Consider the following 14,552-nt stretch of genomic DNA (forward strand, 5'->3'; position numbering starts at 1 on the left):
AATTGATCCTCGCGGAGGACGCGGCAGAAAAGGTCTGCTGGCAGTCGCGCATCCTCCGCAAGTCAACGGGATCTGTGATTGCGAGGAGCACGTCGTCGGCGTAAGCCGAGAGGACGACCCGCATGGCCGGCTCGCGCAGAGCCAATCCCGTCAACCTCCTGCGAAGCAGGCACAGGAAGGGCTCCACGCAGATGGTATACAGTTGGCCGGACATGGGGCACCCCTGACGCACTCCTCTCCCAAATCGAAGGGGCGCCGTCAAGGACCCGTTAACTTTGACTAGACACTCTGCGGCGGCGTATAAAAGTCGGACCCGGGCCACGAAATGCGGCCCGAGTCCGAAAGCGCGCAGAGTCCCGAAAAGGTAATCGTGATCCACCCTGTCGAACGCCTTCTCCTGATCGAGGGAGAGAAAGGCGACCGACTGACCAGTCCTCTGGGAAAGATGGATCAGGTCCCGGACCAGGTGGATGTTGTCCTGGATGGACCGGCCCGGGACCGTGTAGGACTGGTCGGGGTGGATCATGTGGGCCAGCACGGAGCCCAGGCGGGTAGACATAGCCCGGGCAAAGATCTTATAATCCGTGCTGAGGAGGGAGACCGGACGCCAGTTTTTAAGCAGGCGGAGATCGCCCCTCTTCGGCAGCAGGACGATGACCGCCCTGCGCCACGAGAGGGGCATCTCCCCGGTCGCCAGGCTTTCCCCCAGGACCCGCGCGTAATCGTCCCCCAGGACGTCCCAGAACGCCCTGAGGAACTCCACGGTCAACCCATCCAGCCCTGGGGATTTGCCCCTCGAGAGCTGGTGGAGGGCGCCAGTCAGCTCCGCCAACGTGAGCGGAGCCTCCAATCCTTCGGCGCCCTCCGGGCTGACCTGCGGCAGGTCCTCCCACAAAACTCTGCGCGCATCCTCGCTGGACGGATCCGGAGAGAACAACGCACTGTAATACGTCCGGACCAGGAGGCCCATTCCCTCCGGATCCGTGATGGAGGATCCGTCGTCGGCCAGCAGCTCGACGAGCTGCTTACGGACCCCCCGCCATTTTTCCAGCGAGTAGAAGAAGGGTGAGGCGCGGTCCAAATCTTCCAGGATCTGGATCCGCGACCTCACGTACGCGCCTCGGGACCCTATGAGCTGCAGGTTCCTCAGCGCGCCCTTCTTCTCTTTGTACGCCTGCCACAGGGCCGGGTCCGCGACGGCATGACCGAGGCGGGATTCCAAGTCGAGCACCTCCCTCTCAAGGCGCCCGACCTCGGCTTCCCGCCTCTTGGTCGACCCCTTCGCGTACTCCTGACAGAAGACGCGGATGTGAGTCTTGCCCACATCCCACCATAGCCTCAAGGAGGGGAAGCCCCCCTGCTTCCTTCTCCAGTCGGCCCAGAATCGACAGAACGAGTCCCGAAATCGTACGTCCTCCAGCAGCCGGTTGTTAAAGTGCCAGTACGCGGACCCCGCCCGCGTGCGGAGCGGAGTGAACTCCGCCCACACCAGGCGGTGGTCCGAGCACGGCACCAGCCGCATGGAGGCCGCCGAGACGCGGGAGACGTACGCCTGCGAAATGTAGAGGCGGTCGATTCGCGACCCCCCTCCTCCAGACCTCCACGTGAAGGCGCTGGAGTCGGGATGGAGATTCCGCCAGACGTCCACCAAGTTAAGGGAGCTGATCAGTCCCCTCAACTTCTCCACCGACGCTTGGCCGCGCTGGGGACCGGAGCGATCCCCCACCTCGAGGGTGCAGTTAAAATCCCCCCCGAGGATGATGCACTCGCCGCTATCGATGGAGCTCAAGAGAGCGGACACTTCTTCAAAGAAGCGCGCTTGCAAAGCGCCGGGCCTGGGCGCGTACACGTTCACAAAGTGGAGCGGCACGCTACCCAGGCGAACGGCGAGGTGGAGCAAGCGGCCCGGCACTAGCTCCTTGACCCCCAAGATCTCCGGCTGAAAAGTCGGGGCCAACAAGATAGCCACCCCACTAGAAATAGGGGTGAGGTGACTCATGTAGACCCCACCCTGCCACTCCAGGAGCCAGGTGGCTTCGTCTCCCGGAACGGTGTGGGTTTCCTGCAGAAAGCTCACCGCGTATCTCCCTTCCCTAAGGACTGAGAGATTGTGAAATCTGCGGTGAGCCCCTCTGCTGCCGTTGATGTTGAGGCTGGCTATGGTTATCTTCATGTCAAAGGTACGTAAAACCCGTCACCAACAGCTCACTGTGAGGAGGGAGTGGAAGTGCACCTGGCCCTCCACTCCCCCAGCAACCCATTGAGGAACACATTAAAACGGCGCCTCTCAACCAGTTTCACGTCCGCGCGCTTGCCCGCTATCTTAAGGGCGGCACGGACGGACTGGATGATCAGCGCCAGATTCGACCAACGGTCGAGGGCCAGCTGAACTTTATTGCGGCAACCTCTGCAAGCCGCGAGGAAATCCCGGAGTTCCGCCGTGGGGATGAGAGGAGATTCGGTGGGAGGCACGAGGGACTCCACCACCTCACTGGCGATGGAATCAAGATCATCCTCCGTGCCCCGCACCGAATCCCCATCCTCCTCCGGGTCGTCACCGCCAGCGGCCGACACATCCACCACACACTGTGGGGCGGACGTCCCGGCCGCGCCAGCTGGTCCCGCCTCCGTCACGATCCCACCCCCAGGATCGATGGCGGAGGAGTCCTCTCTGGGTTCTATTGTGAAACTGGAGCCTGTAGGCACCAGCGGTTCAGGACCCCCCTCCACCTCCATCCCCAGGCCAATGACTGGTCCAGGGGAGACAGAAGTTCCGGACTCCGGGAAACCAGCCGGAGCCGAGACTGGAGGCGGCGAGAGGAGGCCATCTCCCGCTCCGCCAGCACCCACAGGCCCAGCAGATGGGGCAGCATTCTCAGTTATAACTGGGTCGGGTGTCTCCTGGTTGGTGGTGGACTCCGGCTGGGAGGCCCGACCCTCTGGGGCCTCGCCCTCCCCTTCATTCAGGACACCCGACCCAGTAGCAGTGGCGGAATGGGCGGTTTCCCCAGGCTCCCCCACCACAAGCAGGGCCCCACTTACTCCTTCAGGAGGGGCCTCACGTACCGGGGCCATCCCCTCCCCTCCATCCTGAGGAATAGGGAGCACCTGCCCGGACTTAGCAGCCTTGGTGGTGGCGGTAGGGGGCACCTGAGGACCAGAAACAGGAGGCAGCTCCCCTCCAACAGATGGGCCCTGCACCTCAGGGCCCTGTGTTATTTCTGTGGAGGGGTGCCTTCGCCTCTTTTTCGCACTTGGGCGCGGAGACTCAGAGACCTCCATGTCATCAGAGGCCTCCGCCTCCGCACCCTTTTTTCCTTTTTTAGTCACCCTGGGCCTGAGCCCAGCCCTGGGACAGGTGGATTCCATGGGAATGGGCTTTGGGCTGAGCTCAGGCTCGGGTTGAGTCAAAGTGTCCAGGGGACGCGCCTCACGATGTTTCTTTTTTCCCCGCGTCTTCCTTCCGCTCGGACGGACGCTCCCCTCCCCGCCAGAGGCTGTGAAAACCACAGCCTCCGGAACCGACTGAGCGGTGTCTGTTGGATGTGCGGGGGGAGTGGGAGGAGGTGCTGTGGAACCACTCTGGGCCGCCGAGGTGGAGCTGGCGGCCGGGAGGTTGGGGCAGTTCTTCCGAACATGCCCCACCCCCTTGCAGACGTGGCACCGCGCCCCGTCCGAGGTCCAAAAGACGCGGTAGGCCGTCCCCTGGAACTCCACATTAAATTGGCCCTCCGTGTCCTCCTCCCGCGCCAGCTGCATAAATAACTGGCGGCGGAAGGAGTAGACATGTTGGAGGCTGTGCTCCCGAAGACCAAGCCGGACTGGGGTGATCCCCGACCTCACCTCCCCCAGATGGTGCAGGTGGTGGAGGAGGAGCTCACTGGGAATGAAGGGTGGGACGTTGGACAACATTATCCGATGCGCAGTGGCCCCCAGAGGGTCCACTGGCAGGAAGGTCCCCCCCACAGTGAGCCCTTTACTCAGGGCCAGGGACACCGCCCGCTCGGTCTTCAAAAAGAACACAGCCTTCCCATACATTTTTGAGGCCGCAACAATGGCCGAGGGGCCGACAACCACGGCCATTGCCTTAACGCAGGCCTCAATAGACATGTTGGGGTGGGGATAGCTCTTCACCCCATGGCTGCATGTCAATAATTTAAAGGGTGACGGGGCCACGTGGGCAGCCACAGAAGCTGCAGCTGCGTAGGTAGTAGAGGGCCCCGCCACCGGTGATGAAGGGCTTGCCATGGGTCCAAGAGCTAAACCCACCCCAAATTGTGGACTTGCACACTAAATAACAGATTCACAGAAAAATTTGAAAAGACAAACAAACAAACAAACAACAGGTTAGTGGAGAGGCTGAGGTAAGAGAGGAGAGGCAAAGGCAGGCTGGAAGGGATGACTTGCTTTCTGGAGGTGGTGCTCACAGTACACTTAAAACAAACAGTCTTTGAAGTTGGTCTTCCGGTCTTCTGGTTGGGGGAGTCGTCTTCACCTGGGTCAGCTGAAGCTGCCCAGGCACTATCTATCCCCTTCCGTCTGTTTAGCTGGGCAGCTTCAGCTGACCCAGGCTTGGCAATTGGGGTGGGGAGGGAGCTTTCCTGTGTGCTTTTGCAGCAGCACAGACTCCTGTTGAATTGGCAGCCCCACCCCTTGTTGTTCCAGCCACTTGTTCCTCCCCCAACAGTCCAAAGTAAATTACTGGTGTTCAGCACCCACCTCCAGACAAAGCCTTGTTTCCACAAAATGTCCCTTTCTTCTCTTTAATGGAGACTGTTGTTGGAGTTTTCCTCTGCTTGTTGGTAGCTGCTCTCCCTTGCTCAGTGCAGCTCCTCTCTCCACCTCTGCAACCTCCAACTGCCACCGGCACTGTCAGCTGCACCTCGTTGATGCACTCAGGCTCCCAAATCAGTGGGCAGCCAATCCCAGTGCTGTACCTGTCCTGGGAGGGTTTGATGGGGACAGTGTAGAGGGAGCTTTACTCTGTATCTAACCCCCGTACTGTACCCGTCTTGGGAGTGTTTGATGGGGGACAGTGTAGAGGGAGCTCTACTCTGTATCTCACCCCCGTTTTATTTTGAGCTTTACTCTGTATCTAACCCCCGTACTGTACCTGTCCTGGGGGTGTTTGATGGGGACAGTGTAGAGGGAGCTTTACTCTGTATCTAACCCCCGTACTGTACCTGTCCTGTGAGTGTTTGATGGGGACAGTGTAGAGGGAGCTTTACTCTGTATCTAACCCCCATACTGTACCTGTCCTGGGAGTGTTTGATGGGGACAGTGTAGAGGGAGCTCTACTCTGTATCTCACCCCCGTTTTTTTTTGAGCTTTACTCTGTATCAAACCCCCGTGCTGTACCTGTCCTGGGAGTTAGAATTAGAACATTACAGCGCAGTACAGGCCCTTCGGCCCTCGATGTTGCGCCGACCTGTGAAACCATCTGACCTACACTATTCCATTTTCATCCATATGTCTATCCAATGACCACTTAAATGCCCTTAAAGTTGGCGAGTCTACTACTGTTGCAGGCAGGGCGTTCCACGTCCCTACTACTCTCTGAGTAAAGAAACTACCTCTGACATCTGTCCTATATCTATCACCCCTCAACTTAAAGCTATGTCCCCTCGTGTTTGCCATCACCATCCGAGAAAAAAGACTCTCACTATCCACCCTATCTAACCCTCTGATTAACTTATATGTCTCTATTAAGTCACCTCGCCTTCTCCTTCTCTCCAACGAAAACAACCTCAAGTCCCTCAGCCTTTCCTCGTAAGACCTTCCCTCCATACCAGGCAACATCCTAGTAAATCTTCTCTGCACCCTTTCCATAGCTTCCACATCCTTCCTATAATGCGGTGACCAGAACTGCACGCAATACTCCAGGTGCGGTCTCACCAGAGTTTTGTACAGCTGCAGCATGACCTCGTGGCTCCGAAACTCAATCCCCCTACTAATAAAAGCTAACCCACCATATGCCTTCTTAACAGCCCTATTAACCTGGGTAGCAACCTTCAGGGATTTATGCACCTGGACACCAAGATCTCTCTGTTCATCTACACTACCAAGAATCTTCCCATTAGCCCAGTACTCTGCATTCCTGTTACTCCTTCCAAAGTGAATCACCTCGCACTTTTCCGCATTAAACTCCATTTGCCATCTCTCAGCCCAGCTCTGCAGCCTATCTATGTCCCTCTGTACCCTACAACATCCTTCGGCACTATCCACAACTCCACCGACCTTAGTGTCATCCGCAAATTTACTAACCCACCCTTCTACACCCTCTTCCAGGTCATTTATGAAAATGACAAACAGCAGTGGCCCCAAAACAGATCCTTGCGGTACACCACTAGTAACTAAACTCCAGGATGAACATTTGCCATCAACCACCACCCTCTGTCTTCTTTCAGCTCGCCAATTTCTGATCCAAAGCTCTAAATCACCTTCAACCCCATACCTCCGTATTTTCTGCAATAGCCTACCATGGGGAACCTTATCAAACGCCTTACTGAAATCCATATACACCACATCCACTGCTTTACCCTCATCCACCTGTTTGGTTACCTTCTCGAAAAACTCAATAAGGTTTGTGAGGCACGACCTACCCTTCACAAAACCGTGCTGACTATCGCTAATGAACTTATTCTTTTGAGTGTTTGATGGGGACAGTGTAGAGGGAGCTTTACTCTGTATCTAACCCCCGTGCTGTACCTGTCCTGGGGAATGTTTGATGGGGACAGTGGAGAGGGAGCTTTACTCTGTATCTAACCCCCGTGCTGTACCTGTCCTGGGAGTGTTTGATGGGCACAGTGTAGAGGGAGCTTTACTCTGTATCTAACCCCCGTACTGTACCTGTCCTGGGGAGTGTTTGATGGGGACAGTGTAGAGGGAGCTTTACTCTGTATCTAACCCCCGTGCTGTACCTGTCCTGGGAGTGTTTGATGGGGACAGTGTAGAGGGAGCTTTACTCTGTATCAAACCCCTGTGCTGTACCTGTCCTGGGGAGTGTTTGATGGGGGACAGTGTAGAGGGAGCTTTACTCTGTATCTAACCCCCGTACTGTACCTGTCCTGGGGAGCGTTTGATGGGGACAGTGTGGAGGGAGCTTTACTCTGTATCAAACCCCCGTACTGTACCTGTCCTGGGGAGCGTTTGATGGGGGACAGTGTAGAGGGAGCTTTACTCTGTATCTAACCCCCGTACTGTACCTGTCCTGGGGAGCGTTTGATGGGGACAGTGTGGAGGGAGCTTTACTCTGTATCTAACCCCGTACTGTACCTGTCCTGGGGAGCGTTTGATGGGGACAGTGTGGAGGGAGCTTTACTCTGTATCTAACCCCGTACTGTACCTGTCCTGGGGAGCGTTTGATGGGGACAGTGTGGAGGGAGCTTTACTCTGTATCTAACCCCCGTACTGTACCTGTCCTGGGAGTGTTTGATGGGGGACAGTGTAGAGGGAGCTTTACTCTGTATCTAACCCCCGTACTGTACCTGTCCTGGGGAGCGTTTGATGGGGACAGTGTGGAGGGAGCTTTACTCTGTATCAAACCCCTGTGCTGTACCTGTCCTGGGGAGTGTTTGATGGGGACAGTGTAGAGGGAGCTTTACTCTGTATCTAACCCCACGTACTGTACCTGTCCTGGGAGTGTTTGATGGGGGACAGTGTAGAGGGAGCTTTACTCTGTATCTAACCCCACGTACTGTACCTGTCCTGGGGAGTGTTTGATGGGGACAGTGTAGAGGGAGCTTTACTCTGTATCTAACCCCACGTACTGTACCTGTCCTGGGAGTGTTTGATGGGGGACAGTGTAGAGGGAGCTTTACTCTGTATCTAACCCCACGTACTGTACCTGTCCTGGGAGTGTTTGTCACTGACAGCTGATGCTAAAAGTGTGCACTACGCAAGAAAAATTGCGAGAATAAGTGAAAATGAACAGTCAAGCCAGGCAGCTGGATGCCAGCCCTGGGTCCAGCTGCCTGCCTCGAGTCACCCAGCACCTGTTGGTTAGGCTGGTACCAGTGTTTGCTGTGGAATGAGACAGGCCGCAGACATACAGGAACGTTCGTGCTGCTTCAACCATTAACTTTAAAATAGTTTTTTTTTTAATTCCCAACAATCGGGAACGAGAAAATTGTTATCCAAACTGACCCATGATAAAAAATAAACTGCCGGGGCATTTTCAAGCCAAGTCCCCATGTTTGAAGAGACATTACCTGCTGCGCGGGGATAGGGGATAGAGTCCCTGCTTCTGCTGTGGAATCAAGCGCTTTCAACACCAGGCACAGGAGAGCTGCAGAGGGCAGCCCTCAGGAGTACCCCAGGCTCGACAGATCACACCCTGAGGTACCTGGACCCCTGGTTCAGGAGATCCCGGGTGTACCTGGACCCCTGGTTCAGGAGATCCCGGGTGTACCTGGACCCCTGGTTCAGGAGATCCCGGGTGTACCTGGACCCCTGGTTCAGGAGATCCCGGGTGTACCTGGAGCCCTGGTTCAGGAGATCCCGGGTGTACCTGGAGCCCGATGTCAGGAGATCCCGGGTGTACCTGGACCCCTGGTTCAGGAGATCCCGGGTGAACCTGGACCCCTGGTTCAGGAGATCCCGGATGTACCTGGAGCCCGATGTCAGGAGATCCCGGGTGTACCTGGACCCCTGATTCAGGAGATCCCGGGTGTACCTGGAACCCGATGTCAGGAGATCCCGGGTGAACCTGGACCCCTGGTTCAGGAGATCCCGGGTGTGCCTGGACCCCGATGTCAGGAGATCCCGGGTGTACCTGGACCCCTGGTTCAGGAGATCCCGGGTGTACCTGGACCCCTGGTTCAGGAGATCCCGGGTGAACCTGGACCCCGATGTCAGGAGATCCCGGGTGAACCTGGACCCCGATGTCAGGAGATCCCGGGTGTACCTGGACCCCTGGTTCAGGAGATCCCGGGTGAACCTGGACCCCTGATTCAGGAGATCCCGGGTGTACCTGGAACCCGATGTCAGGAGATCCCGGGTGAACCTGGACCCCGATGTCAGGAGATCCCGGGTGAACCTGGACCCCGATGTCAGGAGATCCCGGGTGTACCTGGACCCCTGATTCAGGAGATCCCGGGTGTACCTGGAACCCGATTTCAGGAGATCCCGGGTGTACCTGGACCCCGATTTCAGGAGATCCCGGGTGTGCCTGGACCCCGATTTCAGGAGATCCCGGGTGTGCCTGGACCCCGATTTCAGGAGATCCCGGGTGTGCCTGGAGCCCGATGTCAGGAGATCCCGGGTGTACCTGGACCTGCCAGCCAGTCGATATGCAGGATGACGGGGCATTCCATTTAAGGAAACGCCAGGGCCTAAAGCAAATCCCCAGGCAGGAATTCAGTGAGCCAGAAACTGGCCACAACCACAGGCCAAGTCTCAAAGCCCAGCACACGTGGCCCCAGCGAGCACAGTCCCAGGGCTGAAACACAGCAGTGGTTTAAGAGATCCCCCACCCCACCCCCCCGGCCCCCAGCCACCAACGCCTTCACCCTTCCCACCATATCTCCAGCTACAGGCTAAGAGTTCCCACCCCGTCAAGGTACCTTCCATCGGACAGCTCGGAGGCTGGGTTTCCTCGCGAAAGGATGGCTGCGTCTTTGCCAAATCAAGGAAAATTTAAAGAAATAATTATATATAAAGGCGCTCCTGAAACCGCCTTCAGGGGCAGCGGTCTGACACGCACGCTGATGTCTGGTCCCCACGTCCATCGTCACTGATCAGAAAATTTACACGTGTGAGGTTCTGAGGCGGAAACATTTCTCAAGCGAAAGAAAATATTCTCCGGGTGAGGCTGCGCCGTACGTCGAGAGCAGTCCCCCCCACTGCGCTCCTGCCGAGGAGAGGAGGCGGCGGCAGCGGTGATGAGGCCGGCGGGTCACGGTCTTACGAAGGCATGAGCCGCGACGTGGTCAGCACAAAGGGGTTGACGTCCTCGGCCTGCACGGCCCGGTGCAGCGAGGGCTCGGAGGCACTCCGCTCGATCTTTGGGAGGGCGTGCTGTAGCATCTCGATGGAAGCCAGTATCTGCAGGGTTGGAGGAATTAGGAGGCACTCAAACACGCAGGACGGAAACAAAAAAAAAAAAAGAGAAGCGTCCCCTTTTAAACATTTACGTTAAACTCGCGCAGGACCCTGGTTCAGTCTGCCCTAAGCTCTATTAAAATGCTTTGATTTATTGTCTATAGCTAAACAGCAAAACTCATGGCAATCTGGCAACAGCAGAAGCAGAACTGACAGCAGGAGAGGTGCTTTTGCCCAGCACAGGCTGAGGAGCCAGGAATTGCTACAGTGCCACCACTGGCGGGAGGGTGTAATTACAGCGTGACGTGTTTACATAGGCGCTGCCCATTATAAAGGTGGTGTGGCAGAAATCCCACACGCCGAATTGAAAACATTAATTACGTCGTTTGGAACTTTGTCCGAGACGTTTTACTGGACATTATTACAAATAACTTTTAAAGAGCAGCTAGGATGGCCACACACAATTTGCATATGAGGCGCCAAAGGCCGGCTGGGAGTCAGAGGTGATTGCCCAGTCGAACCAGAACAATGGGGGTGCTCTTTGATTCAATTACCGAGAATGGTTTTGTCAATGTTGGTCGTCAAAAGCCATCGACACCCATTGACTTTGCAAGAGCCAACAGCCCGCCACCGACCCCATCCCACCCCATGTGTGTATGAACAGCCTTGAATTTCAAACGACCTCCCAGAAGGTGCTGTTTCAAACAAAGAGGTGGCCACATGACGTGACCACCTGTGTAACTCTGAGAGTTTGTGAATTGTGCCAGAGAAAGGTGACAGTAACTGAACTCCAATAGGAAGCACCTCCCTCTCTCGCCCTCTCCAGCAAAGTCCCAGGGGAGCCTTGGCTGCAGCTATCCCTAAAATCTGCAGATCCTCACGGTCAGCAAAAGAAGATGGATAAAGCCTCTCTTCAGCCTTCCAGAACCAGAGAAGCAAGCCCGAATTGTGCACGTGGCCCAGCGAGGACTTCAAGAGTTCAATTTCAACTAAGGACCACCGGGACTACACTTCTATATATAAATTTCATTGTTATGAAGGACCCTACTCTAACCTCCCAACTCTGTGTTTTCCCCTCTGTATCTATTTGTGTGTGAGAGTGCGTGCCTCTCATATGAATGGGAGCATGGATGCGCTGCGTATTTCAGTAATTTTAACCGGTTTAGAGTGATAAGGTTAATAAATTTACATCTTTCTTGTTTAAACTCAAGAAAACCTGTCTGACTGGTTCATTTACAATTATATATTACAGCAGCAGGAGGAAATGCTCACTGAGGTGGTAAGTTAAATCACTGTGTTTAAAATATAAACCCTGTTGGGGTCGAATCAGAGGAGGAGAAAAAGGGGAGCCTCAGACCCCTTCCTCACCTGGTCACAACAGTGGACATCGGGCTTTATAATGGCAGTGCCCACAGATGTAAGACTTTTAATGTCAAATATGGATATTTACCCCCTGCTTTCCTGATGGTGTACAGGCTCTGCGGGTGCTGCCCTGATCGTATAGCTGATGTGAACCTGCTTTGAGGCGACTGGCTTAAACCGGTGCCCATCATAAAATGCCTGCCCAGGTGGGTAGCAGCTGAGCCTGACCTGGTCCTCACCCGACGTACACCAACCTACTCAAATTACGTCGAGGCCGCGGCGCAGAAACAGGCCATTCGGCCCAACCGCTCCGTGCTGGCATTTATGCTCTGCCCGAGCCTCCCACCCCTCCTATTCCACCTCACCCTGTGAGCGTAACAGCAGAAACTGCGAGGGACGCATGCTCGCCATCGCCCGACGGGTCAAGAGGACGGGCCTTCGATCCCCGAACCAACGGCAGCTGCTCGGTGTGGGAACCCCCGACGTGGGAGGAGGGGAGGGATCTTTCTGCTCGGTGTGGGGCATATGAATTAGGAGCAGTGTCGGCGATTCGGCCCCTCGAGCCTCCCCACTGCGCAACGCGCGGCCATGTAGACTCCTAAATGCGCGTGAATGAGTCGGGCAAGCATTTACCTGTATAAACAGGGGGCGCTCATCCCGTTTCACTTTTATACAGTCCACAATCAGCCGCTTCATCGCCTTCGGACAGTTGCGGTACACCTTGCTGAGGTCAGGGGTCAGGTACCCACGGCCAACCATGAAGATAATCTGCAAGAGAGGGACTGAGTTTATGCCCCCACTCAACTCTCAGTCCTGCCACTGGCAACCTTTTAGCACCCTCCCCGTTGTCAAGGGCACAGAGGCTCCACTAACTGTGGGCTCTTGCGCCAGGCACCCGGTCCGTCACTGACACCCTCCCCGGTTTCTGGTCCGTCACCTACTCTCCTCCCCAGGATCCTGGCCCATCACTGACTCCTCCTTGGTTCCTGGTCCGTCACCCGCTCTGCTCCCCGGGCATCTGGCCTTTCACGAACGCTCTTCCTGTCATGGATTCCCTTCCCCAGGTTCCTGATCAATCACTGACTCCCTCCACTGGCTCAGGGAGCAGCCCTCTCGCCTCGGAGTCAGAAGACTGTGGGTTCCAGTCCCCACTCCACAGACTCAAGCCCCATAATCCAGGCCGACACGCCCCGTGCCAGTAGTGAGGGAGCGCGGCACTGTCGGAGGGTCAGTACTGAGGGAGAGCCGCACTGTCGGAGGGTCAGTACTGAGGGAGTGCCGCACTGTCGGAGGGTCAGTACTGAGGGAGCGCCGCACTGTCGGAGGGTCAGTACTGAGGGAGAGCCGCACTGTCGGAGGGTCAGTACTGAGGGAGCGCGGCACTGTCGGAGGGTCAGTACTGAGGGAGAGCCGCACTGTCGGAGGGTCAGTACTGAGGGAGAGCCGCACTGTCGGAGGGTCAGTACTGAGGGAGCACCGCACTGTCGGAGGGACAGTACTGAGGGAGCTCCGCACTGTCGGAGGGTCAGTACTGAGGGAGCGCGGCACTGTCGGAGGGTCAGTACTGAGGGAGCCCCGCACTGACGGAGGGTCAGTACTGAGGGAGCGCGGCACTGTCGGAGGGTCAGTACTGAGGGAGCTCCGCGCTGTCGGAGGGTCAGTACTGAGGGAGCGCCGCCCTGTCGGAGGGTCAGTACTGAGGGAGAGCCGCACTGTCGGAGGGTCAGTACTGAGGGAGAGCCGCACTGTCGGAGGGTCAGTACTGAGGGAGAGCCGCACTGTCGGAGGGTCAGTACTGAGGGAGAGCCACACTGTCGGAGGGTCAGTACTGAGGGAGCACCGCACTGTCGGAGGGACAGTACTGAGGGAGCTCCGCACTGTCGGAGGGTCAGTACTGAGGGAGCACCGCACTGTCGGAGGGTCAGTACTGAGGGAGCGCCGCAATGTCGGAGGGTCAGTACTGAGGGAGAGCCGCACTGTCGGAGGGTCAGTACTGAGGGAGCGCCGCAATGTCGGAGGGTCAGTACTGAGGGAGCGCCGCACTGTCGGAGGGTCAGCACTGAGGGAGCGCCGCACTGTCAGAGGGTCAGCACTGAGGGAGGGACGCACTGTCGGAGGGACAGCACTGAGGGAGCGCCACACTGTCGGAGGGTCAGTACTGAGGGAGCGCCGCACTGTCGGAGAGTCAGTACTGAGGGAGCGCCGCACTGTCGGAGGGACAGTACTGAGGGAGCGCCGCACTGTCGGAGGGTCAGTACTGAGGGAGCGCCGCACTGTCAGAGGGTCAGTACTGAGGGAGCGCCGCACTGTCGGAGGGTCAGTACTGAGGGAGCGCCGCACAGTCGGAGGGTCAGTACTGAGGGAGCTCCGCGCTGTCGGCGGGTCAGTACCAAGGGAGCGCCGCACTGTCGGAGGGTCAGTACTGAGGGAGCTCCGCGCTGTCGGCGGGTCAGTACTGAGGGAGCGCCACACTGTCGGAGGGTCAGCACTGAGGGAGCACCGCACTGTCGGAGGGTCAGTACCGAGGGAGCGCCGCACTGTCGGAGGGTCAGTACCGAGGGAGCTCCGCGCTGCCGGAGGGTCAGTACTGAGGGACTGCCGTACTGTCGGTCAGTACTGAGGGAGCTCAGCGCTGTCGGAGGGTCAGTACTGAGGGAGTGCCGCACTGTCGGTCAGTACTGAGGGAGCTCCGCACTGTCGGAGGGTCAGTACTGAGGGAGCTCCGCGCTGTCGGAGGGTCAGTACTGAGGGAGCGCCGCACTGTCGGAGGGTCAGTACTGAGGGAGTGCCGCACTGTCGGAGGGTCAGTACTGAGGGAGTGCCGCACTGTCGGAGGGTCAGTACTGAGTGAGCGCCACACTGTCGGAGGGTCAGTACTGAGGGACTGCCGCACTGTCGGTCAGTACTGAGGGAGCTCCGCGCTGTCGGAGCGTCAGTACTGAGGGAGCTCCGCGCTGTCGGAGGGTCAGTACTGAGGGAGTGCCGCACTGTCGGAGGGTCAGTACTGAGGGAGCGCCACACTGTCGGAGGGTCAGTACTGAGGGAGTTCCGCACTGTCGGAGGGTCAGTACTGAGGGAGCGGCGCACTGTCGGAGGGTCAGTACTGAGGGAGTGCCGCACTGTCGGAGGGTCAGTGCTGAGGGAGCGCC

The 14,552-nt window shown here is 57.3% G+C and overlaps 1 protein-coding gene across 1 annotated transcript in view; it reads right to left on the reverse strand.

Moving 5' to 3' along the window:
* Positions 1-9,133: 9,133 nt before the first annotated feature.
* The window catches only part of LOC137364566 (RAF proto-oncogene serine/threonine-protein kinase-like), a gene marked incomplete at its 5' end in the record, with an annotated part of 32,529 nt that continues 27,110 nt past the window's right edge, over positions 9,134-14,552 (reverse strand). Inside the window, 2 exons of the mRNA XM_068027686.1 lie at positions 9,134-10,044; positions 12,037-12,171. Of these exons, the coding sequence (XP_067883787.1) occupies positions 9,904-10,044; positions 12,037-12,171 (276 nt within the window). The remainder of the gene's footprint in view (positions 10,045-12,036; positions 12,172-14,552) is intronic.

Source organism: Heterodontus francisci, unplaced genomic scaffold (genome assembly GCF_036365525.1).
Source record: "Heterodontus francisci isolate sHetFra1 unplaced genomic scaffold, sHetFra1.hap1 HAP1_SCAFFOLD_906, whole genome shotgun sequence".
NCBI lineage: Eukaryota > Metazoa > Chordata > Chondrichthyes > Heterodontiformes > Heterodontidae > Heterodontus > Heterodontus francisci.